Source organism: Oryzias melastigma, linkage group LG20 (assembly GCF_002922805.2).
Source record: "Oryzias melastigma strain HK-1 linkage group LG20, ASM292280v2, whole genome shotgun sequence".
NCBI classification, from domain to species: Eukaryota; Metazoa; Chordata; class Actinopteri; order Beloniformes; family Adrianichthyidae; genus Oryzias; species Oryzias melastigma.
In genome coordinates, this window is record NC_050531.1 from 16,182,284 (window position 1) to 16,206,982 (window position 24,699).

At 40.4% G+C, this 24,699-nt stretch overlaps 1 protein-coding gene across 2 annotated transcripts in view; it reads right to left on the reverse strand.

Annotated features, from left to right (window-relative positions):
- Positions 1 to 23,222, reverse strand: part of arhgap29a (Rho GTPase activating protein 29a) — a 36,925-nt gene extending 13,703 nt beyond the window's left edge. Inside the window, exons 1-4 of one of the 2 annotated variants that reach the window (XM_024280232.2) lie at positions 22,925 to 23,222; positions 21,951 to 22,284; positions 5,163 to 5,306; positions 647 to 743 (exon numbers count right to left, since the gene is read on the reverse strand). In XM_024280232.2, coding sequence (XP_024136000.1) covers positions 647 to 743; positions 5,163 to 5,306; positions 21,951 to 22,203 — 494 coding nt within the window. In that variant the 5' untranslated portion in view covers positions 22,204 to 22,284; positions 22,925 to 23,222. Of the gene's footprint in view, positions 1 to 646; positions 744 to 1,361; positions 1,897 to 5,162; positions 5,307 to 21,950; positions 22,285 to 22,924 lie in introns of those variants that run through there. The other variant, XM_024280233.2, reaches the window with a different exon arrangement.
- Between the last annotated feature and the right edge of the window lie 1,477 nt (positions 23,223 to 24,699).

Sequence of the window (24,699 nt, forward strand, 5' to 3'; positions counted from 1 at the left end):
AATATACTTTTAATGCCTGTTTTCAGTGTTCTGTCAAACAGGTCATCAATATGTTATGACATAAAAAGGTTAAGGTTTAAATTTTTTTTCTAAAATTCTAAAATTCACTTTTTGAGTAATTTTTTTTTCAAATCACTGTGAATCAGGAGCAGACAAAAAAATGCTGTTTGAAAAAGATTGTATCCTTTCATCCGAGCTAGTAGCTCCAACATTGCTGGCCATTTTGTTGCAGCGGCAGTGTTATGTTGGGGGTGTGAGAGGCTGTAAGCTAGTGGGTTAGCATGTAAACAGGGAGTTTTCAGCAATGGAGAGGGGAAAGGGGGCGTGGTTGCTCCTCACCCCACCCACAACCCAGGAAAATTTCTAATAAACGATATCCTAGAAAACAATATTTTTTTTTGCAATTTTTGGCCAATAACGACAATTGAATCGCTTCTAAAATAAATCAAAAGTTGTTCGTAGTGTGTTTCTAACAAAAATGTGTTCTTTAAAACGCAACAACTTTTTCAAGACGATATGTATTTGCCTGCTGTAGGTCTCTAGCTTGTGTTTGACATGAATATCCATCCTAATAACACTGTAAGAAAGATCTCAAACAGAAGGCGAGCTGTATAAACAGCAGCCCTAGCGAAGTTGTCACACTTACACATTGCCAAACGTGAACGCCAAGGTGTCAATAGCTGTGTAGATGTCTCCAAAAAGCTCCTGTTTGTTCTCACCGTTCGCCTCTTTGAAGTTCACTCCTGTGGAATCATGCAAAAAGATTTGCTTATAAAAACTCTTGTTTTTTTTTTGCTTTTTACTGCAAACACCTTTTGTCCAGAGGCATTCATATCACATATGATTCATCATCCTGTCAGTGACGTCAAGGATGCAGTCAAGGAAAACCCTTTTGAGTCATGCTCTTCTCCTCAAAACCCCAAAGAGTTCGGGATCCGCTCATGCGTCGGGATTTGAAAAAAAAAAAAAAAAAACCTTCGGAGGCATCCAAAAACAACCGAGGTAAATCAGTGAAGATAAGCAGAAACAAGCAAGTGTGTTCATTTGGCTGTAATCTGGCCGCGCAGAGGTTTCCTGCTTTAAGTCTAAACACAGTGCTGACCGAGGACAGAGTGGGAAGAAAAAAACAGTGTAAATAGGGCTGTAATCAGTCTTAACAATAAACTTCCTGTACTGACCTAAGAAGAATGAAAAATAAACTAAAGGAGAGATGCTTAAAAATGAGAACAAAAATGCAGCAATAAATGAAATTATGTCATCTCTTAACTTTGAAACAAGTTTCAAGCTTCAACAAGGACCTAAAGAACATCTCAACAGAAACAAGCACCTTCTGATGAGAGGCTGAAAAAACAGTTACCTACCTCAAATCAAGTTCCCATGTAATCCAATTAAACATCAACCAGTTTTGGTAAAAAGCCGTTTTTAATTCACTAATGTAAAATGTCCTTAGTGGAGGACAGAAAGGTAAAAACAGGTCCAAAATTGTTTTTTTTAAGTGACAAAGCGCTGAAGTTTTTTTTACATTAGTTTAAAAAAAAAAGAACCAATAACAGGTTGCCATGTCCTATGTCCATGTGAAATCTTCTTATATCCCCAGCGGAGCGTCTGCCATTACCAATCTAAGCCCACGACTTCTGTGCATCTCCTCCTCGTCTGTCCAAAGCCCCCCACCACCCCCAAAAAAAAAAAAAAACTCCTGACAGGACATCCTGAGGTTTTCTGGAATACAATGCCACTACTTGCTCGGGCCCCGAGCGACGGTTCAAAAGTGGAAGTTACATCATCAGTGAAAAATGGTATTGTTTCATAAGAAAAGCACAACACTCTCCAAACACCCAAGAAGAGTTCTGCTTTCGGGGATCGAAGAGTGCGGCTGAACGTGACGGTTTACACACAGTCACATTCAATGTAGAGTTTAGGTCTTTAACAATGGAAACATTCAATTTCAGTCTTTAATAAAAGTTTAATGTTGTTACAAACCATCAGTGTGCACAGATCACATAAAAGATCTAAACAACATCCATGGAAGCTTTTCTTATGTCCTATCAGAAGCTTTTAGACTCAGAGCTGTAGAACAATAGTACACAGCTGACTGCTTACCAACACAGGGAGGGTCAAGATGTGAACTACCACCTACTTCTGGCCACCTAGTGGCATAAGGGGCATTACAGTACTGCACATACAGAAAATATAAAAAGATTAGATGATATTTTACTTTGATTAATTATAGAAACACAAAAATAGACTAGCAGCACACCTGGAATTTAAATAATTTCCACTCCTGACTATCTTACTCCAATTTCATGCAACAATGAGAAAAACAATATGCTTTCAGTATTTTTTGCACTATTAGGAACACTTAAAAGCTGATTTTTAAAGTTTTTAAATAACACAGGGCAACTTATAATCTTCCTTGTATATGGATAAATTCTGGTTGTGTTTACTCATGTCAAACCGATTTTGAGAGATACACTATGCTCTGTCAAAATGCCAGTCTGTTTTTTTATGAGCTGCAAACAAGGTTTGGTGTGAATACACTAACGTGTAGCATTGTCAGACTGCATTTTTTACGTTACTTGCAAGGTTGGGAGTTGGCGTAATGACAGTAACCTTTGTTTTAGTGTTATCAGGTCGGATTCTTTAAGTATTGCAAACAAGAATGGCAGTAACAGATATAGTAAATACACTAATGCAGCTAATGTGACTCAGTGTCAGATTGTGGTTTTCCTTTATGTTACAAGGTGAGGAGTTAGCGTCGTCACAGTTAAGTTTGTTTTAGTGGTATCAGTCTGTTTCTTTACAAGTTGCAAACAAAGTTGAGTGTAACAAGTATTGTAAATATGCTAGCATGGCTAAGACTTCTAGCGCGGCTAACACCTTGAACTCGGCTGACACTACAAACGTGGCTCACACTGATACGTGACAAACAATTCTATCGCTGCTAATACTTCTGGTGCAGCTAACACTTCTAGCACGGCTGACACCTCTAGAGTGGCTAACACTTGTAGCGTAGCTAACACTTCTAGCAAGGCTAACACCTCTAGCATGGCTAACACTTCTGCATGGCTGTCACCTTTTGCATTGCCAACACCTCTTGCACGGCTGACAGCTCTAGCACGGCTAACACCTCTAGCATGGCTAACACTTCTGCATGGCTGTCACCTTTTGCATTGCCAACACCTCTTGAATGGCTAACACCTCTAGCACGGCTAACACCTCTATCATGGCTAACACTTCTAGCATGACTGTCACCTTTTGCATGGCCAACACCACTAGCATGGCTAACACCTCTTGCACGGCTAACACTTCTAGCACGGCTAACACCTCTAGCACGGCTAACATTTCTAAAATGGCTAACACCTCTTGCGTGGCTAACACCTCTAGCACGGCTAACACCTTTATCACGGCTAACACCTTCAGCACGGCTAACATTTCTAAAATGGCTAACACCTCTAGCGTGGCTAACACCTCTAGCACGGCTAACACCTTTAGCACGGCTAACACCTCTAAAATGGCTAACACTTCTAGAGTGGCTAACACCTCTAGCACGGCTAACACCTTTATCACGGCTAACACCTTTAGCACGGCTAACATTTCTAAAATGGCTAACACCTCTAGCGTGGCTAACACCTCTAGCACGGCTAACACCTCTAGCAAGGCTAACACCTCTATCATGGCTAACACTTCTAGCATGACTGTCACCTTTTGCATGGCTAACACCACTAGCATGGCTAACACCTCTTGCACGGCTAACACCTCTATCGAGGCTAACACCTCTAGCACGGCTAATACTTTTAGCGTGGCAAACACCTCTGGCACGGCTAACACCTCTATCGAGGCTAACACCTCTAGCACGGCTAATACTTTTAGCGTGGCAAACACCTCTAGCACGGGTAACACCTCTATCACGGCTAACACCTCTAGCACAGCTAACACCTCCAGCGCAGCTAATACTTTTAGTGTGGCTAACACCTCTAGCACGGCTAACACCTCTATCACGGCTAACACCTCTATCACAGCTAACACCTCTAGCACGGCTAACATTTCTAAAATGGCTAACACCTCTAGCGTGGCTAACACCTCTAGCACGGCTAACACCTCTAGCACGGCTAATACTTTTAGCGTGGCTAATACCTCTAGAGCGGCTAATGTGTAGTTATTTCAGTCTTTTTTTACATGTTGCAAACAAGTTTTGTTGTTATATATATTGTGAATATGCTAATACGGCTAACAGAGCTCAGTGTAGCATGTTTCAAAGAAGTTCCAGAATTACTGTGAACACACTTAATATAGTCTGACAGACTGAGGCTCTTATCTCTGACTCTTTTGCCTCGCTTAATGCGACTAATAGTTTAGTGCATCTTATGAATTACAAACGTTTGAAAATAGACCACTCGTTGACAGTGCACCTTATAATCCAGTGCAGATATGTCTATGCACAAAATTAATTTTAATGTTACAGTTTTTGTGCATCTTTTGGATATTACATCCCAGACAGTCACGCTCCCCCTGAAAGACGTGCAACAACCTCATAATTGGCTGTGGCACATGCATGCCCAGTAGCATGGACACCTTCCAAAATATTTCATTGAAGCAGAGCTCCATTCACATGCAAAGAGCCACTGCCAGCTTTGTTCACTCCATCATGTCAACACTATTTTACTAAGAGGAGACTTTTATGTAAAAAAACAAAAAAAAGGCGGTGCAGCTCCTCTGCGATGCAAATTAAGCCGAGGTATACCCAAGGGGATTGTTGTGTGGCAGCACTGCTACAGTAGGAATGGACGTGCATTGTAGATTATAATCTCAAAGAGATTGGAGAGGATTTATTAAGCATGGCTTCCTTTGTGTGCTGGTAGTTTGCTGCATTTTTCACAAATCACACTTTAAACCTTTGATTGTAAAAACAAAACTGTATTTCAATAGAGCCCTCAGGAGAACTATTTAGATTAGATTTTCAGACTGTGAGTGAGACAGGACACAGACACAGCGAAAGTCCAGGGTAGAAGTCTGTCGAAGGGGAAGGGTGGAGGAGATAGGTAGAGACAGAAAACAGGCCAGAGGAAAAGTCGGAGGAGTAGCTGGTGTGTTTTGCAGGAAAGCTGCCAGCTTCGGTGTGTGTGTTTACAAGTTTAAGGGAGAGCCCGGTAATCTCGGCTCACCTTTGACCGTGGCGATGACGGTTCCAGCTGTACTGAGGATATCCACTGAGTTGAGACTCTGGTGTTTATTGATAATAGCCTTCAGGACTCGCAGCAGCTCGCCCAGGCGCTCATGAACCGCATGATGCAGGCAGTCCTGGTGCTCTGGGGAATGAAAAATACAAACATTTATTGTGACCATTTAAAAACGTATTTAAAAAATGTTAGAAATAGAGAATCAAAAACAAAACATCTCAGCCAAGACTTTAAAGTAAAAGTGCATACTTTTCTACAAAAGTCTTGGTTATATCTATGTTTACACTCAAAACATCAGTAACGGCCTACAAGTCCGAAGTAAATGTAGAAAGAAAAGTTGGCGGAAGCGTTTCACTAAGTTCAAGGTTTATTTCTTTTTATGGCAACATCAAACTTTGCCTACTAAACTTATGTAATACAGACTTTTAAAATCTGTAGTTCTTTGATTTGCATTTGTATCAAAGATCATTGCTTAAAGTGGTGGATCATCAATATAGAAAAATTCTCAATGATACCTATTGACTGTCATTAAGGTGGATTAACCCTAAAACTGTTATCTGGGACTATTCTGCTACCTTAAAGGAACTATAAATAGAAAAACTGGTCTTGACTTGTATCTTGGTAATCAGCAAATGTGACTTTTTACAGAATGACACATACCAAGCTGTATGGTACTTACAGTTTTAAACTATGAATCATTTTCAGTTTATCTTGTATGTATTCATCATAGTCAGAAAGGGTATACAAAGATTTGTTGTATGTTTATGCATTAGTGCCAACTGCCTTTAGGAGCGGATAAGGGGGCAAGATATAAAAATATTTTCCAGACAAGCAGGTGGCCAGTAGAAAATACCAAAGTTGTAGACCGCTCGGTAAACCCATAGAGCAAACTTAACTTCATGCACTTTTTGTTTTCTGCTGTGGCCAACAGGTCATAGCAGACTTTAATATGCGACCACTCCTGGCTAGAGCTGCCACGAAGAGTCAATTAGACACAACTATACCAACTATTAAAATAGTCGATTAGTAATTTAATATTTGATTTAGTATTTTTGCTGGGTTTTTTTTCAAATCTTAAAACTACAGTGTACGCTTTCTAATGCTGTTTCTGTTTCTTTAATACACATGTGCAGTAGTACTAATCCAGGTCAGTAGTGATGTCACAGGAAGTTATAGGAAGACTCACCTTAATCGCCACTGATCTTAGTCAACTAAAACCTATGATTAATCGATTATTGAAATAATCATTTGTGGCAGCACTGCTCCTGCCCCTCTACGGGTCCAGACGACCCAAACACCCACAGCACCTGTACAGGTCCATGTGACTAAGACTTCACATATCAAGCCTAATCATTTCTTCAGAAATGAAAACTGATTTAAAGAAAAAAAGAAAAAAGAAAGTAAAAAAAATCCAGCCCCGCACAAAACTAGAAGTGAATACCAGGGGTGAGACAAAAAAGAGATTTTTCTGAATAAAACTGTTTCATAAGATTGGGCTTCGACCATTAAATGTTCTTAAGATTTCTTTGAACGTACCTTTTGTTCACTTCACATCACAGTGACACATAAGAACATTTAAAGAACAGGTCCTGCATTATCTACATGTGAGAGGGCAAATAAAGGGGAGGTAATCTTTGCTGGGGCAATATACTTTTAAGGCTCTGTGCTTTGCTGGGAATTGTGTCACCCAACACTTAGCTGATAGATGTAATTGGGTGTTTTGAAGTAAACACCAAACAAGCTGAAGCAACAGCCCCGCTATTAAATAAAAGCTGGGTTGCAATGATGCTCATTAACTGGCTAAAGGGTCACTGCGGAACCAGCAACCTTTACCAGTTTAAATTGCGACCATAACGGTCACGTACGACTTGAGCCAATCATTCACAGCAATGGAAGACGGTGGGCGTTAATGTCTAGTCTGGGCTGAAAAGCCATAAGGGCAGAGCTGGTGAAGGTTCTATACTGGACAGAACTTTTAGGAGTGTACATAGAAATCCCTTATAGTCGCCTCCCAGTGAACGATATCTGGTTGTTCGCTTATGACAACATGGAATCTGAAGCATGCAGGTCCATGTACTGGATGTGTCTTTACTAAGAGTGAGTCAACACCGCTTGTAAAGGGACAAAATGCACTTTGTTATCGACTAACCTTGGGAATGTGCCTTTGGCGTGCTTGAAAAGTGGCGTCATATGAGGAAAAAGTAAAGGAGTAATTATTGAGTTACAAAAAAAAGTAGAAACAAAAAGGTGAATATTTTGTCTGGAATAACCGCTTTATCATCACTACAGCAGAGCAAGATTCCCCTTCAAGGCTATAATCACACCGCTCACAGTTCTGCAGGTTGTGTTTTCGTGGCTTGTTTTCAACATGTTTTTCTTGGTGTTTGTGGTTTTTATTTAATAGTGGTTTCTTGGGTCGGACCTCCTTGCAAAACACATTCAGGATGCACACAAGCGGTGCAGCAGGCTATAATTTGTGCTGACGATCACCCCTGGATTAACCCCGTTTGGAAAAAGGGATCAGAGAGACTTTAGTCGTCACCCGTTTTGTCTTTTATTCGCTAGCCCTCTTTTTTCGGAGTGGGACAAACAGTGCCGCCAGAGAGGCTAATAATGCTGGGCCTTTGGGGGCCGCCACTACAATGTTAGCAGAGGCCAGGCCTGGAAATCCAGCCAACTGATTGGAGTGCGGAAAGTTTACAGCAACACAAGAGACAGTGAAGTGTGCTTTCTGACAATTAGTCACAGTAAAAAAAGGAGGGAGTACACAGTTTAAACATAAAGTCCTAAAAAAAGAAGAAAAAACTTTGGAACTTTCGTTAAGTTTTAGACTCTTTCCATGAGTCCAGGATAAAAAGTATAAAAGAAGACAAATCAAATATGTTTTGGTGTCCTGATAATTTCATAACCATCTTTGCCCAAAGTGTTATATCAAACCACTGCTGTCTGAAGTTAGTTTTAGAAATAAAATGTGTAACTATTTTTTTTCAACATGTTTTTTTACCCTTTTGGAGCCAAGCGTCAGCTGTATTTGAGAACTGGACTGAGTGAGTGTGACCTCACCCATAGAAAACGGCTTACTTCTGGCTCCAACCAAATAAAGTCAATTTGGTAGCCATTTTTTCGTAATGCGAAAGTTGCCATGTTGGAACCAGACATCTGGAAGCAGTGAGTGGTCCGGATCGGTTTAAGTCATCATTTCTACGGCAACCACTCTCACCAATCAGGCATTGGAACTCCGGTCCCCTCTTGAAAGTATGCTATGCAAATCTGTCAAATTGAATGTTTTTAAAGTTTGACGCAAGATCACAAACTTTAAGGCACCTGATTGGCGTGTTTATAACTTGAATAACAGAAAGTAAAATTAGGATTAGCAAGAATGGTTATTTTGATAATTGTAATGACAGACTAATAGCTGTTTATCACTAGAAGTCCATGGGATTTTGGCATCTTGGAGCCAGCGACTACTTAGTATTTGGAACAGGAGGGAGGAGGAGTCATCCCAGGTCTCATAGACAGTCAATGGTACCAATTAAATTTTGTTTCCTAACAAATAAAATTAAGTTACCAGATTTAAACTTTGCATAAATGTGTTAAAGAAAAAACATTATTTCTAAATATAGAAATGCAAAAAAATTGAAAAACTGAAGATAGAAGGGATTGAACATTTTTACAACAAATTTGTAGAAATTTTAGTTAGATACAAAAAAATGAAGGTGGTGGGAAAAAAATAAAGACAAAGCATTTTAGCAACAGGAAGGCTTAAAATTCCAGGGTGCACAAAAATGAGGCTTTACAATCAAAGGGATTTACTTACAGCATCATCATATTGGGCATATTTTACTAACCCTCAAAACTCCATGCCAACAAACCCGCTTGCTAAAAACCTCTCAAACTTCTCCACAGGAAACCAGGAGTTCAGTTTTGTCCATAGCAACCACCCTCATTCATCTTCATTCATTTTCATGTTGAGCCTTTTTTTTTAATGGCTGGGAACATGTTGAGGTCTCGATCCCATCAACCTCACGTTCTTTTCATTTCCACGGATATACTTAGTGTATGAAAGTCTAACGATGGGGATCTGAGGCTATTGGACCAAAATAAATGAGTACATTTAAAGGTAAACATGTGAAATCAGGCTCTCAGAGCTGAAAAATAGTTGGATTTTAAATATCAGATACTTTAGAATCTTTATAACAGCATGAAATGACTTGACTTGATTTGATTTTCTCCTCAAGAGCTTGTACCCATTGTTCTTAACAAAGCCCATCTCCCCAAAGACATCTTATATGAAGACCATTCTGGGTTAGATAAGGGCTAAAGCTTACAAGGAGTTGCTTTAAACCTGTAAGCCTTTAATTGGCCCCCGCTCATTTTAGATCCCATTTATGGATATTATCCTTCCAATGATAAACTCAGAAAAAGCCAAATCATCCCCACACAGCCTAAATATCCCATTCATCTGACCGGTAACTAAATCCTGAAACCTGAGGGCATCCCGCTCGAGCGAGCTATAGATTAACGCCGGACGAGGCTCAACCATGAAAGCGCCAAGAAGACGGAGGCTCTTCCTCTGTAAAGCTTCAATCATCAATGGCAGTTGTGTAGCCCATTGGAAAACCTGAAAAGCAGGCTAATTAGCACGACATTATGGCGGCATCCACCAGCACAGCGGGACATGGGATAATGTACGGAGACTGATTATTTTAACCCCTCAGCTGCCGTGCTGGCTGTGGCACAAAGCGAGGAACACCCGTTCCCTGCTGGGGAGAGGCCGTAAAAAGCAGTTATTTCCCAGTAAAAAACAGTCAAATTGAGAGAAATGTCTGCAAAAAGTTTCAAAGGGAATTAAGTATGGGAGTCGGAGAAAATAGCAAGGGAGGTTTGAGTGTTCTTTCCCCCTTTTTTTTGGAGGTAGTACTCTCCCTTGGGATTTGTCCCAAATTTACCCCTAAACCCCCACAGCCCTGCTTGGAGAGGGGGGTTACGAGAGCGAGAGACATTCCTGTGCATAATAAGCCGCGGTGAATGAAGGCTACATGGGGATCAGACTCCAATTCTGATGAGAAGGAGGCTGCAGATCAGGGAGCTGCTCACAGGCTGCCAGCAACACATTGCCAGGTTTTTACTTCATCAGCGTCATGGAAACGCAACATTCCTGCCTTTTTCTTTTTCTTTTTTTTTTTTTTGAGGGGGGTGGCTCAGACAGGAATAAGGGATGAAGCAGTACTCATAATAAAACTGAACCCTTCCCAAAAAATGACATCTTCATAGAAAAAGACTTTGAGCAGACATAAAAACTTTAATCTAGAAGAAGAGGAACGGTTCATTTGTTCGAGGCGTCACCCAAACTGACACTGATGGAGTAGATCTATACCCACAATCCAACAGGAACTGCAAATCTTATTTTGGAATCAAATCTATCCTTTCTTCTGAGGCTCGGTGTCCCTCAGACATCCCCTCGGGCCGACATAAAATGACTTGGCAACATTCCTTTGGCTGTGACCTTAGCTATGTGCAGTCATGCACTGCAAATCATGGGAGCAATCTATTATTTATGCTTCAAAACATCTGAAAACACTGAGCCGCTTATGGCCTTGACTCTGTGTTTGGAAAAATGGCTAAACATGTCTCCAAAAGTCTGTTTAAAGTCCCACTTCGCTCATCTTTTGATCTATTTTATCTAATAATTCTCGTTTTTAGCCAAAATCTAGAACCCTGTGTGGTTTTCTCGAACATAGTTTCTGCAGAGCAGTAGGAGTTCATTGCCTTTGAGTTGTGGGCAGGACACCTGGTGAGGAGAAAACTCGGCCTCACTTCCGGCATTTGTTTACATGCTAGCTTACAGCCCCTCATAACCCCAACCTAGCCAAAAAACTGTCAAGCAATATTGGAGCCATCCAGCCGTAGAGTTTTGAGATGCCAACTCAGACCAGGAAAAGAGACAAACGTGGATCTAACAAGTGGATGCATCTGAATCATTGACTAGACCAAGTGAGTGTGATGTCACCCACAGAAAATGGCTGACTTCCGTCAATTCAGTTACCATTTTTTTGCGATATTGCAGAAACAAAATGAGAGATTAGTCAAGTCGGTCTGAGTCAGTGTTTCTATGGCAACCACCATCATTAATTAGGAGTGAGTTTGTTGGAGGTCCACTGCCCTACATCTGCCAGACATTCTGAACATTTGTTGTAAGAATACACACTTTAATTGGGGCATCTGATTTGCCAGTTTATGACTTAATTAACAAAAATACAATAAAAAAATATGAGGATTAGCAAGAGCTTGTTAAAAGGCAGCAGAGCAAGAATGGTTATGCTGAAAAATATTATGACGGAGTAATAGCTGTTTATTTTTCAATAGAAGTCTATGAGACTGGACTGTCTATGAGACGGTCCAGTTCTCTTCTACAGTTACAGATTGGAAGAATTTTTTTTTCAAAAGAAAAATGCCACAAGAACATGTTAAAAACCCAATTTTCATTGGAATGAGTTTTGAAAAGACTCCTTGACACAGAGGACAAAGCGTAAGGAAGCCATGTCAATAAAAAACAACTTTATCTTCAGTCTGGCTGGATCGGGCCACAGCTGGTAAACCCTTTTACTCACTCGTTAACTAGCTCTCTATTAGAATCTAATGTAAAAAGGTCTTATTTCCAAAAAGCTTCAAGAGACTCCTTTAAGAGGAGATCCAAAAGTTCATCTCACTGCAAAACGGGATCATCTTTGTTTCGAACCGATTCTTTTTTAATAGGCTGGGGTGAAATGTCACATTCTTTAAAAGTGGCGTCCCACGGCTAAAATTCAATCCAGTTTTTAGCTCTTTGTATGTGGTCTGGACAGAAAAGGTCCACTTAACCTTTTAGCACTTTGTGGGGTCAGTGCAATGGGTGGCATCTCCTGATACGCTCCGCCCCGGCATACTTCCTGCGGTCTCTGGTCCTGTCAGGGAACCACCCTGCAGTTCACAGATTAGCAGATTACATGCAGCGGCTAAAAGGCCGGGCAACTTTGCCTTTCCCAGATCCGTGTGCTCCTAGCAAAGCAGCCCCCGTCGCCTAACCTTTGAAGCCATTTTTCCCATGACTGCACGCACAAAGGGTGAGCGTTTGAAGAAAAGGACCCCGAGGATAGACACACTGCACCTTCCACCTATGCAGGGGGCTTTTTTTGTCCCCGCACTGCAAGGCACTGCCTTTCTAAGCCTTGTTAAGCAAAAAAAAAAAATTGGCACAGAAAATACAAAACTAGAACTTTTTTCGGTTTCTGTCCAAACATTTCCACGCAAATGACACATTTAGCATCAATCAAGACTTCTTTCTGGTCAGACATATTTGGACAAAGATATTTCCAGAGTTCTTTGCATATGAATGAAGTGGAGTGTGGAGTAAAGAACCCCCCCAACACACTCCTCCATTTCTCTTTGGAGCTGTCTGTCAACGTGAGCAAAGACAGCCAATGTTTTTCTCTTGATATCCCCCCACACTGCAGCAGCAGCACCACCTCCACCACCCACTGTTGATGCAAAGATCTGAAAGCTGGCATTCCAGCTATGCTTTCTTCAAGAGAAACTACAGACCCCCACCACCACCAACCACCACTGTGGAACATCAAGCTGAAAACTGACCAGAAGAAAGAGACTCCAGTTTATCCAAAAGTTATGTAAAGCTTAGGAATTTTGGGTTTGTTTTTTCAGTGAATGTAAAGATGAGCCCCTTTTATACGCCTGTCAGAAACCAGGGCTAAGCTGAGGGGATGTGAAGATGGGGGGCAAATGTAGTGTTTAGAACAAGAGGGCAGTGTTTAACTTTACAAGCATCTAATTACAAAGTAGTTGGTTTTGTATTTTTAAAAGTTTCAAAAAAGTAAAAAAAAATGTACATTTTTTATTTTAATTCTAGTTGTGAAGTATTCTTTTTTTATTTTTAGTGCTTTAATCATTTTTAGGCAACAGCTTAGACACACCCACACACACACAGAAACAAGTCGTGTTTGTGGATCTACTGCAATGCCATAAAAATATAATTAAAGGATCAAGTCGGGTTTTGTGACAACACTTATTTTCACAAGTCATCATCCAAAACAAATAAGGTATTTAGAAATATAATCCACTTTAAAACAATGCCTAGGTGGAACTAAAGATGATTTTGCTTCACAAAGTATTATTTTTGAAACTCTGTAAGTGTTTTTGTGTGGTATGGCAATAGATAAATATAGTTTTGCCTTCATTCTGGCAAACATTTTGTGAAAAGCAATCGCAGGAAGGTCATGAGAGAACAGGGTGTTGTAGTTCAAAGCTCCAAGCAAAAACAAATGACCTTCCAGAGAGTGTGATATTATCAAAATTAAAGTTCAACTACCAGAGGGCTATTATGTAAAGAAAAAAAGAAATGTGTAATTTTTTCTGTTTTTCCTTATTAAAAAAACAATTTGCGATTTACAATTCCATCTTTTCATATTAACGTAACCTGCCCCATAGCAGGTTAAGCTTCAACCAGATGTTGCCAAGGCAACGTCCCCAGGACATAGTCCTGAACCTTTGTGACAGAAAACGTTGCTTCACTGAAGTCCATGGCTTTGTCAGAATTTCCTCAGTACTCTCCAACCTCTAGTAGATATAGTGGGGGACTATCCAGTGCTCTGGATTTTAACGTAATTTGAACATTTACACACTTTTTAGAACAGCAAAACTGATGTCGCTCATTTGTCGATTCCACTGTTTTCTGATGATGAAAACTTGGATGATTTACAAAAAAAAAATTCAAACGACAAATTGTTCAAAGGCTGATGTTATTTGCACGTATTTACAAGTGACCAGCACAGACAGTGATGGAAATTCATGTTGGCCACACGTAATACGTGCAGCCATTACGCACATTGATGCGTTGCCTCCATGTATTTTAAGTGCGTCCAAGGCTGGATTTTGTTGTTGGCTGCACGTATTTAAAATTAAACTTAAAGTCTAATTAGCTGTCACGCTCCTAAATGTGTGAAATGGGTTCTACACATATGATCCACCTCCTGGAGGAGTGGTGAGCTGCAGAGACAGTCGCGTTCAGGAACCATTTGCTCGTTTAATCCTAACCATAACTATAAACCTAACCATAACCCCTTCCTCTGGGTTTGTGTGACCAAGAAAAAAAGATAAGCACTGGCTGTCCGTTTTCGGTAATTATGTGTAAATAGACACTTTCTTCTTCAAAAGCAATGCATTGTGGTCTAGGGCTGCCAAATGATTATTTTAATTGTCGAGTGATCACCGATTATTTTTTCCGATTAGTTGACTAATCGGGTCGTGCGTAGGCTGGATGCAAAACACACATTTTAACTGTCATTAGCTTTAAACTTGAAGCGTTTAAGCTACATGCTAGCTAAAAAATAAAGACAATAGCTAATTAAGCCTTTAATGAATCCTGCAGCTTTTCCCCATCATTTGTTTCTGACATTAAAAAAAGTCTTAAATCACATGAGGTTCTTTTGTATTTTTCTTATGTTTCCCACACTTTCAAACTCTGTTAGCATGTTGTTATGGTACCCGAGCCTTCCCATGGCTTCCTGTGACATCACTACTGACCAGCACCAGACTAGCACCACTGCGCATGTGTGTCAAAAAGAATGGCAGTACCGGCATTAGGAAGTGCGCACTGAAGTTTTGAGATTAAAAACAAGGAAAAAACAAAAAACAAAAAAAAAAAAAACGAGGAGTCAACTAGTAAACTAGTCATCTACCATTTTAATAGTCGATGTAGTTGGGACTAATCGTGGCAACCCTATTGTGGTCTAGATTTACCAATCTAGTGAGCACTGATGCACACTAGTTTTACGCAGAGAATTCCAGGAAATTTCAAGGGTACTAGATTTTGGAATTGTAGATTCAGACAGCTCTATAAAATGCAGAACGCACTATACAGTGCCCCAAATAGTGCGTAGTGAAGGAATTTGGACAAAGCCATAAATTTGGACACCCTGAAAAAAATACTGTGCGCCCTACATAGTGCACTAAGAGTTGATCAAATTTGGAAACAAATTTGTTTTGCATTTTACATCCATTTTCTAAACCCATTTTTTCCCTTTCTGGGTCACAGGGCTGCCAGAGCCTAACCCAACCACTTGTGAGGAGAGGCAGGGTAGACCCTTGACAGGTCGCCTCAATCACACACCCACACACACTCATATCCACACCTAGGGACAATTTAGAGTAACCAATTAACTTCGGTCCAAGGAAGCCGGAGTCCCCGGAGAAAACCCACAGATGCACGGGAAAAACATGCAAACTCCACACAGAAAGGTCCCCCCATTGGTGATTTCGCTTCAGGTCCCCCAGCTGGGACTTGAACCGGGGCCATCTTGCTGTAAGGTAAGAGCGCTAACCACTGCGCCACCATGCAGCCCCTGTTTTGCATTAAGGGCGTTAAAATGGGTTAAAAAAATGAAAATAAAAATATTTCTATTTCCATAGAGACTTCTGCATGTGTCTGCAAGTGTTTAAACTGTGAGTAAAACAAATAGCACAATACAAATTTTACACAAACAAGTTCAACTCAAAACATAAGAACCGCTAAGGTTATCAAGCAAATCTCCCTGACCAGATTCCGCAATCTGCTCATGAGCAGTGCGGGACTCCTGGAGCTTAAAGTTAGTGTGTGGCAGTCATTGACAGCCCCCCTCCCATGGAACAAAGCTGCCCCTGCGAAAACAGCAGTCATAACTATAAATCTCCCCAAAGCCGAGGACGAGAGGGAGCTCCCTTGGGTTCCAGCAGGAACACAACATGCAAATCTCCCAGCTCAGACGGGCTGTTAAACCTGACGCGAGTGTGGCGTTGCCACCTGTGTGCCAACATGACCGCCAATGTATACATTGTGCAATCCCAAATGATGGGTTTTAACTATAATAATACACTGTTTCATGCTTTTTTCTGTCTCTTTTCAGACAGAAGGGATAAATGGAGCTGCCATATGTCACAATACTCTTCCTCTGCACTTTAATCCTGGGGTGAGGGGTACCCGACGACCAAGCGTAGCACATGCACTAATGCCAAGACAATATCTCTTAAACAAGGATGACCCAGAACAATTAAGCTAATGTAATAAATCCCCAAAAGGCAGCTTAATTGGGAAGATAACTGTTCAGTATGATTAAATAAAGATCTGGTTTGTGAGTGGTCTTTGAAGCTGTGAATGTTATGGGATTTTCAGGAAACAACCAAAGCTCGTTGTCTTGTACTTGGGACAATTTACAGTGACTTAAAAATAGGGGGACACAATAAGGACCATAAAAGGAGCTTTTTGGAGTCAAGGCAAAGTCTTGTGGTGCTTTACAGCGGATTCCAGGCTCAGTGGGATAGACTGTCCAAACAAAGTGTACTTACAGCCATTAAGAAGGCCTGGAACGGTTCGTCAAAAGCCAGAGAACGGCTAATTTTAGGGCTGGTATTTCACAAGGGAGGAGATTTGGAATATGACGGACAAAAATAGCAAGAAAAAAAGATTTTCTCTGAGACCAGAAACTTTTTTCCCACACAGCAAAAGCTGTTTGTTTTTCCCACGTTTTTGGGACATCCCAGGTACCAGGATTGAATCGGTGAAAAAACAACACGACATCCGAGTGTTAACTGTACTATCTTTTTTTGTTGTTGTTTTTAAATGATTACACGTATAACATTCATAAAATATAACAGGTTGTTACTCACTCAGTGGCCAGGAGTATAACGGTGTGTTATGGCATGTTACATAATGATTTTGGAACATTTTTAGCATGTACCTGTTAATCATTAAAACGCACAATGACGCAGTGACAGTAAGAAGAAAGACTTCACATCCCATACTGATTAACTGAGGACACTGAAGCTGAAGGTGCAGCTGACACAAAAGGAGGATCCAAGTAATCCATTAACGCTGCCATGAGTTGCCATGACTTGGCCTTGGTAGAGCTGTGCTTTCATCGATTCCTCGAAAGAACCCAGAACATCTATACCTGAGTGACAGCAGGTTTGTCAAAGGAAGGCCATTAAGTTTTAACACATATGATAAGGTCTTGATCCATCTCAATCTATCTTAATCCCATACAAAGTGTCAGAAACTTACTGAAGTTATGTTTTCTTCTTTTTAATCAATTTCTCTATCTTTTAATTAATTACATCCACACACAAAATATATTTTAAAAGTAAATGTATGTATTTCTTAATTAAAAAATAAAGCTTATCAGTGAGTTTTCACAGCAAAAATCTATTGTTTGTTTCAAAAATACCTCAAGTTAAACCACTAGTCATTTTTGTTACAAAAACAATCGTAAAACTGACTAAATAAATCGATAAAGTAAAATTATTTAATTTGGAAGAGATATCTTGGCATGTTGAGGACCATTACTTTGAAAATATTAATAAATAAAATGTTGGGAACACCTTAAAATTTTAAATTTATGTATATATTTTAACTATTTCATATGTTATAGATATTCTTTAGGTATATGGACAGCAATAAAAAGTATCAGGTTGGATTTTGTGATATTTTAAAATTTGGAATAAGGATGTACCGGAAAGAAAACCAGCAAATTTTAACCTAAACTATTGTGAGAAAGCATGCCTTGTCAAAGCTCTTCAGAGGAAAACAAACATTAATTTTAGAGTCTGCATGCGAAGCATACCGCTTTGAAATGAATGCCCGGTAACACCCTTTTTTTTTTTCTTAACTTTTGTGCTCGTTTAATTGCTCGCCATATAAATTCTCCAGCTGCTGACACATCCAAATGGCACGCATAAACCCTTCTGCTGAGCACACAAGACAGCTGACAACAACAGCATGCTCCTCGGTCCTGAAACAGATCTTAGGAGTGACCTGCTGATGAAAAAGCTCCGCATCTCAACTCTAAAGAGCGTGCTGTTCGACGAAGACGTGCAAGTGCCAGATATTTACCATTTTTAGACACCCATTCACCCACAGACACAAGGAGGCCACCTCCACAGGTCTCCAAATGTCCCACGTGACCTCTTTTAAGACCGAGCTTTGAAATAATAATCTCATCAATTACCAACATATTCTCCTCAAGTGGCCACTAGACGAGGTCAGGACCCCAAACAACAAGAATAGAAATGCCTGTGGCACGGTGACGAAGACACGTCCTCCACATCTTCTCCGGTACAAGCAAACAACACGACTCAGTCATGCATCACCGACTGCAACCACAACTCAAAGGTTGTAGCAGTGTAATAATGCCCATTTAAGGAGGACATGCATTGCTAGAAAAATAAAAGCCAGCAGAGTTTAGACCCTGTGGGGATTAAACTTGCATCCAACAGCTATTCCTGACTTGGGAAAGACACATTTCAGCAAAAAAACTAAGCCAGATAGCAGAGGGCATGCTAGTCTGGAGATGCCTCCCAGGACAATGGATGTCCGTCGCACATCACTGGCTGTGAAAGCAGCCACTGTTGCGAGGGGTACAGGCTTCGAAGTTGACTATTAGCTCTCAGTAGTTGGTAGTTGAGAGGGTGGGGTGGGGTGTCTTTGGGGTAATGAGAGGTCTGAACTATTGTGATGTGCAGCAGAGACAATATAGCTATAAATTGGAGGGGCATTTATATTCCAGCCCATCACCACTAACCACACCACTCTGAATTAGGGCAGCGTGATATGAGGAATTAGTGAGCAACATTGTGATGAAGATATGAATTTCAATACACAAACAAAAAACAAATTAATACATTTCCATTTTACTGCAACTGATTTATTTAAATAAAGTCAACACAACATACACTATACTCCAAATGACCCTCATCTAGAGGCGAGCATCTAACGTAAAAGGCTACATTTGATTGGTCAAAAACATAAAGGGGTCCATCCGATTGGTCTAATGCATAAAGCGCTGTATTTGACTTGTAAAATACATGTGTTATCACCTGTTCTGTACTGGACTCATCCGTACACTGCATCCACAAATCTTACGTCATTTCCCCTAGTCGCCAGCATTGCAACCGTTTAGCATTTTGAACTAGATTACAACAGTCAGACATATAAACAACTGATATTTCCATGGTCGCACAAATTCATTGAGATCTCCCCCTGACTGAATTACAGCGCTGTAAAATAAGAAACATGGTGCCTAAATGCAGACGATGAAAATCTCAACAATGTGCAATACCATGAAAACCCCATGGCTTGGAGCCATTCTTCTTTGTGTTTGATCTTTTTTGTTTTATACAGGAGATGTTGACAATGTGAAAAGAGGAGAACTGAGGGCATTTAGTCTGAGGTTATGCCCCCAGGCTACTGCAGTCTTCTGTGCAGCCAAATTGTCTGTTAATAATGTGTGTGGTTCACCAAGTTAAAAGGGTGTCCGTTAAGTGGCGGTAACCTTGTGCACTGGAGGGTAAAAGGCCATTAAACAAAACAGAACAAACTTTTCTTTAAAACTAACTTCTTCAACCATTTAAGATATACATATTATTGAAAACATTTCACGTGATAGTCTGACCAGTAAGTGCCGAAAGGTCCTTTGAGCAGAAGTAGAAGGATCTTGCGCATGTGGGGTACAGATTGGGTAACCGGTATTTATCTGTATATGAGAACTGGACCAACTGAGTATGACATCACACATGGAAAATAGCTCACTTCCAGTTCCAATAATATGAGGTCAATTAAACAACATTTTTTACACGATATGGATGCCGCCATGCTGGCATTGTCAGTAAACATCGATTGGTCTGAGTTGTCGTTTCTATGGCAACCACTCTCGCTAACCAGGAGTGAGGTTTTTGGAAGTCCACACCCCTAACATTTGAAAGCAGGCTCAAGAGAATTTGCTAAATGTTTTGAACGCTCAACATGAGACCACATAACCTTTATCAAGACGTCTGATTAGCCAGTTTACAAATAACTTCCAATAAAGGAAAGTATCATAAAAAAGATTAGGATTAACGTGTTAAAAAAGGCATAAGAATGGTTATTCTGACAAATATCATGGCTTAGTAATAGCCGTTTATTTCTCAATAGAAGCTTATGGGATTGTACCAGTGGGTACTTCCTATTTGGAACCCATGGGGGGAGGGGTCAATCAATCCAGTTCTTACATACAGTCAATGGTTTGCACACTCTCCAAACAGCCTTAAACCTTTCAAACATTCGACATGGCACAACAAGTGTTCTTGCAAGGCAAAGGAAAAATGTAGGAGTTATTCCACGAAAGCAGCAGCAACTGATAGCATCTCTTAAAAAAAAGAAAAGAAAAAGAAAATTTGCTCTTTTTCTGATTCAAAGTCAAACACACAGTTTCTGGAATTTGCTGCAATGACACACTGCTTCCAACCAATCCTTTACCCCCAACTTAAAGCTGCCTCTTCCTGCAATTAGACAAAACAAACCGTCTTTTGGGAATCCCTTTCAGAGAGCCTGCCCTCACTAAGCCTATGAGTTACACAGTCACCTTCAAAATAGACTAAAAGACAATAAATGCCTTAAATTTAGGGTCTGCAATGAACAGTTATTACAACTGAGGTGACAATAAACCGGTTTCTCAACAATGAGCTGGTAGGCTGAAGTGTCTACAATGACAGAAATGCAACTGTGTGGCAACTTGTGCTCACATGCTGTGTTGATGATATTTAATCTGCGTCGAAATGTGCAAAAAAAAGAAAAAAAGAAAAAAAAAACTGTCTCTGCATCTCATTTTGCTTCAGGCAGACGAGGGTGGAGAGGAAACCATCAAAACTCGAGGTGTACGTCCCAAACTGCGCCATCCTTCTGCCCCGTGAAGCCCAAATATCTCCGGTGCACGATGATTTACAGCTTTGATCTGCGAGCCGGATGACAGGTCGCTGAAAAGTCGCCGTGGCTGCTCTCGGTGATGCAGCCAGGTCAAGCACCTTTACCGACCCATCTACACACACAAACACGGATTCCTTTTCCCTTGGCTTTGGGAGTCATGGCAGTACCATTGCAGGAAAAAAAAGGGAGTTGCACAACCACACGTACCGTAACATTATCTCATCCACAGCCCTTCTCACCGGGATTAGCAAATCTAGATCCAGAAGCTAACGGCAAACATACCAAAGCGTGAATCAAGCCAACACAAACACATATTTACGCTGACAGCTCCCTTTGAAGAAACCAGATCTTTCCTCACTTTTAAACGTGAAACGTCTTTCTCTGCCTCTCCAAATTCACCTTTGGAGAGAAGATCTGAAAGTTTCATCATGTTCTGGATCAAAACAAGCAAAAAAAAATAAATAAAATCAGATAAGATGAGTTGACTGACCGCGCAGCCAAGGCCACGGCGCAACAAAACAGGTCCACAGGCCCGCCAATGTGTGCACACTGAGGTGAAAAGCTTACAGTGTGTACACAAGAGCGGACCGGCAGCGACATTCCCTCACAAATCCCATTCTCGGTACGCTAACGCCACTTCGACATTCCTGGTTCCCCTTCCCCACGGCCACAAGCTCTGTAAAAGATCTGTAAGGGGAAGTGTTCTGCTTGTTTGGAGGCCAAATAAACTGAAAAAGGCAGCACAAAAGGCTGGCATTGTTTTCCGCAGGGACAATGATCCAGGATACCTCTGCTCTCATGTGAAACTTAACACACCTGAGTCACTGCAAAGCCCACATCCACAATGGTCAACTGTTGTGGCAACAAATCATTAACAGGTTACTTCCACTGAAAATTTATTAGCAGAAAGATCTTGGATACTAATAATAGACTGTTAAATCATACAGAAATACCAAAAACAGTGGTAAGAAGACATTTTTTAAAAATAAAAAGGTGTCATTTGTGCCTACCTTTGGAGTTGAAGACCTCTTTGAGTTGCAGAAGCACATCGGCAAACTTGCGCACGTCGCTGACCAGCTGCATGATGTAGTTTGGGTCCGAGGCGGGCACATCTGAGCTGTCTCCGCTTTTGGCGACCCTGGAGGAACTCCCCGAACCCAAGCTGGAGCTGGATAGCCGAGAGATGCCCAGAGAGAGCTTGGCTCCACCGACGCCGCTGCCTCCACTACCACCAGAGCTCTGGCGCAGCATGGCTGCCAGCATGCCCTTCTCAGTCCCGTGTCCTGGAATCCTGGGATGTGTCCGCTCAGTCCAAAGAAAGGGCCACAGTAGAGACGAGGAGCGCTGTCAGACAGAAATGAGGAGACAAGAAAAATCAACATTTAATTCCTAAAAGATCAAAGCTGATACTTTTCCCTAAAATATGACAATTTTAACTCTGAAAATTCTGACCTTTAACCTCAAAAAGTCAACAACTAGCATGTGCTGTGTGGGTGGACAGCTCCATAGCTGCTATGCTTTAAAGAATACCTGTCATTTTTGTCACATATTTACTAGAGTAGAAGGCAATTCTACAACAAAGGCGTTGTGTTGACACAATAGGATGGTGACATCATGTACAAGCTGAAACATATTTTCACTTGTTGATGGACCGTTAAGGGGACATGTACAACGTGACTCATGAATCCCACTCTGACGAAATTCACCTTACAGCCTTTAAACATTGAAGCTAACAGCTAGCTTAAAAAAGCGTAAATTCGTCGTGACAAATTGGGGGGGAAACTATCAAATTTTGTTTAATTTTATAAATTTTACTCAATATAACAATAATAATAATAATGTATAATTGTAAAAAGTTATTAAAAGTGGGGTGTTTAAGGTTTTGGTGCGTAAAATCCAGTTTTTGCTACTTGCGGTAACGTTAATTTAGCAACTTTTTTTAAATAAGGGAAGCAAATATCTATTAGAAAACGGGATGACATACCTGTTGTTGGATTCATGTCAAAATAGCAGGAAAGTAAAGCGAGAACAAAATTAAAACAAATAAAATAATATCAAAAAATAAGTTCCGATGATGAAAACCCAGAGAGTTGGATTAATCCGCGGAAAACAAACTATCCTCGTCAGTCACAAAAACTTCTCTCTTGTCCCGTAAAGCCTCACTGTGTTGAATCGAGCTCTCGCTCCATGTGATCCAGACTGTAACTTGTGATTGGTGAGTCTGCGCTCGTGCGCGCTGAACAGCTTGCTGTGGTTTGCTGCCTCAACAACAGGTGTCTGCCGTCTAGTTCCGTCAAGCCTGTCACAATAAAAGAGTTAATTTCCTGTCGTACTCATAGACTGTATAAGAATTGTTTTTTAAAGTCCATGGTCGTACTTTACAAATTAAAAACTGATTTAGTTGATAATTACTGAAAAACCACTAAGCTCACTTTAATTCACATTTTAATAATACTTTATACTATTAAAGTTCTACTTTAAGATTAAGTTCTTTGTTTTTTGTTTCCTTTCTGCTTTTCAAAATTTAACATGTTAATTAAACATTTTTTAAATTAATTAGAATTTTAATTGACAACTAATAAGAAAAAAAAATAATAAAATGTCCTATGCTTATCTGGATGACTTTTTTCCTGCTTTGGATAAGACCATTGACTATTTTTACAGTCAATGAATAAGACGGGCCTGTATTCAGGAGACTGTCTGTGACAAAAGGGCGACATCTGTTGGCAAATATTGTGTACTGCTGTTTTAAAACCCCATTCTTTCAAACAAAAATATTTCAAAAAAGTTGTTTTAAGCGCTTGAGCTATGTCTATGTTTTTCCATTCTTTTTTTCTGTTTATTGCAACATTTTTTATTACTTAAAATATGATATTATAATTATTTAAGTAATTGTTTACCTTTGGCATATCCTCTCAGCTTCCACTGATCTACACATTTAGTTTGGCAGATTTTTAAGCCATAGGCCCTTCCTGACACAGCCCTGTATTTTTTTATCCGGGCTGGGGACAGACACAGGGCCTGGGCCCCTTGTGGCTACATACAGTGGGTAGGCAATAGCAGAAAGGATCTTGCCTATGGACCCACTCTGGATTAAGCTCCTTGGAAAAAAAAAAACCCTTCACATCCACCAGTCCTACACACTGAGCACGTTGAGCAATCCAGCCCCTAATGATGAGGTTCTTTAAGTCATAATAACCGCTATTCTGCTATAAAACATAAACCAGGTCTTAAAATGTAAATCTGTGTACATCACGTACACTCTGTTCTTTATGTTTTGCTCCATGCTCTAATCTTATTTCGTGTTGTGTACGGTCACGAGGGCTGCTAAAGTCAACCCCAACTACTGAAGGGTCAAGACGACACCCAGGGCAGATCACCAGATCACCAGAGCCACACACAGACACAATAACACTCACAATTCAGTCGCTAATTAACTTATGAAGCATATTTTTGGACTGAAAAAACATCTATGCATGGAGAGAACATGTAAACTTCTCCCAGAAAGGTCTTAGACCTCCCTCTAAACAAGAGAATTTTCTTTGTTCTTGTACTTGTACATCATACAATGACAATAAAAGGCAATTCATTCAAACCAGGGCCTTTTTTTTCTGTCAGCAAATAGTGCTAATCATCACCTTGCAGTGCAGCCATATGGGATATTTATTCAAAACTTGAATTGTGTGAATTATTTTGAACAGTTTAGTTTTACAAATAATAATGGCAGAAAAAATATAATTGATTTTTTTCAATATTTGA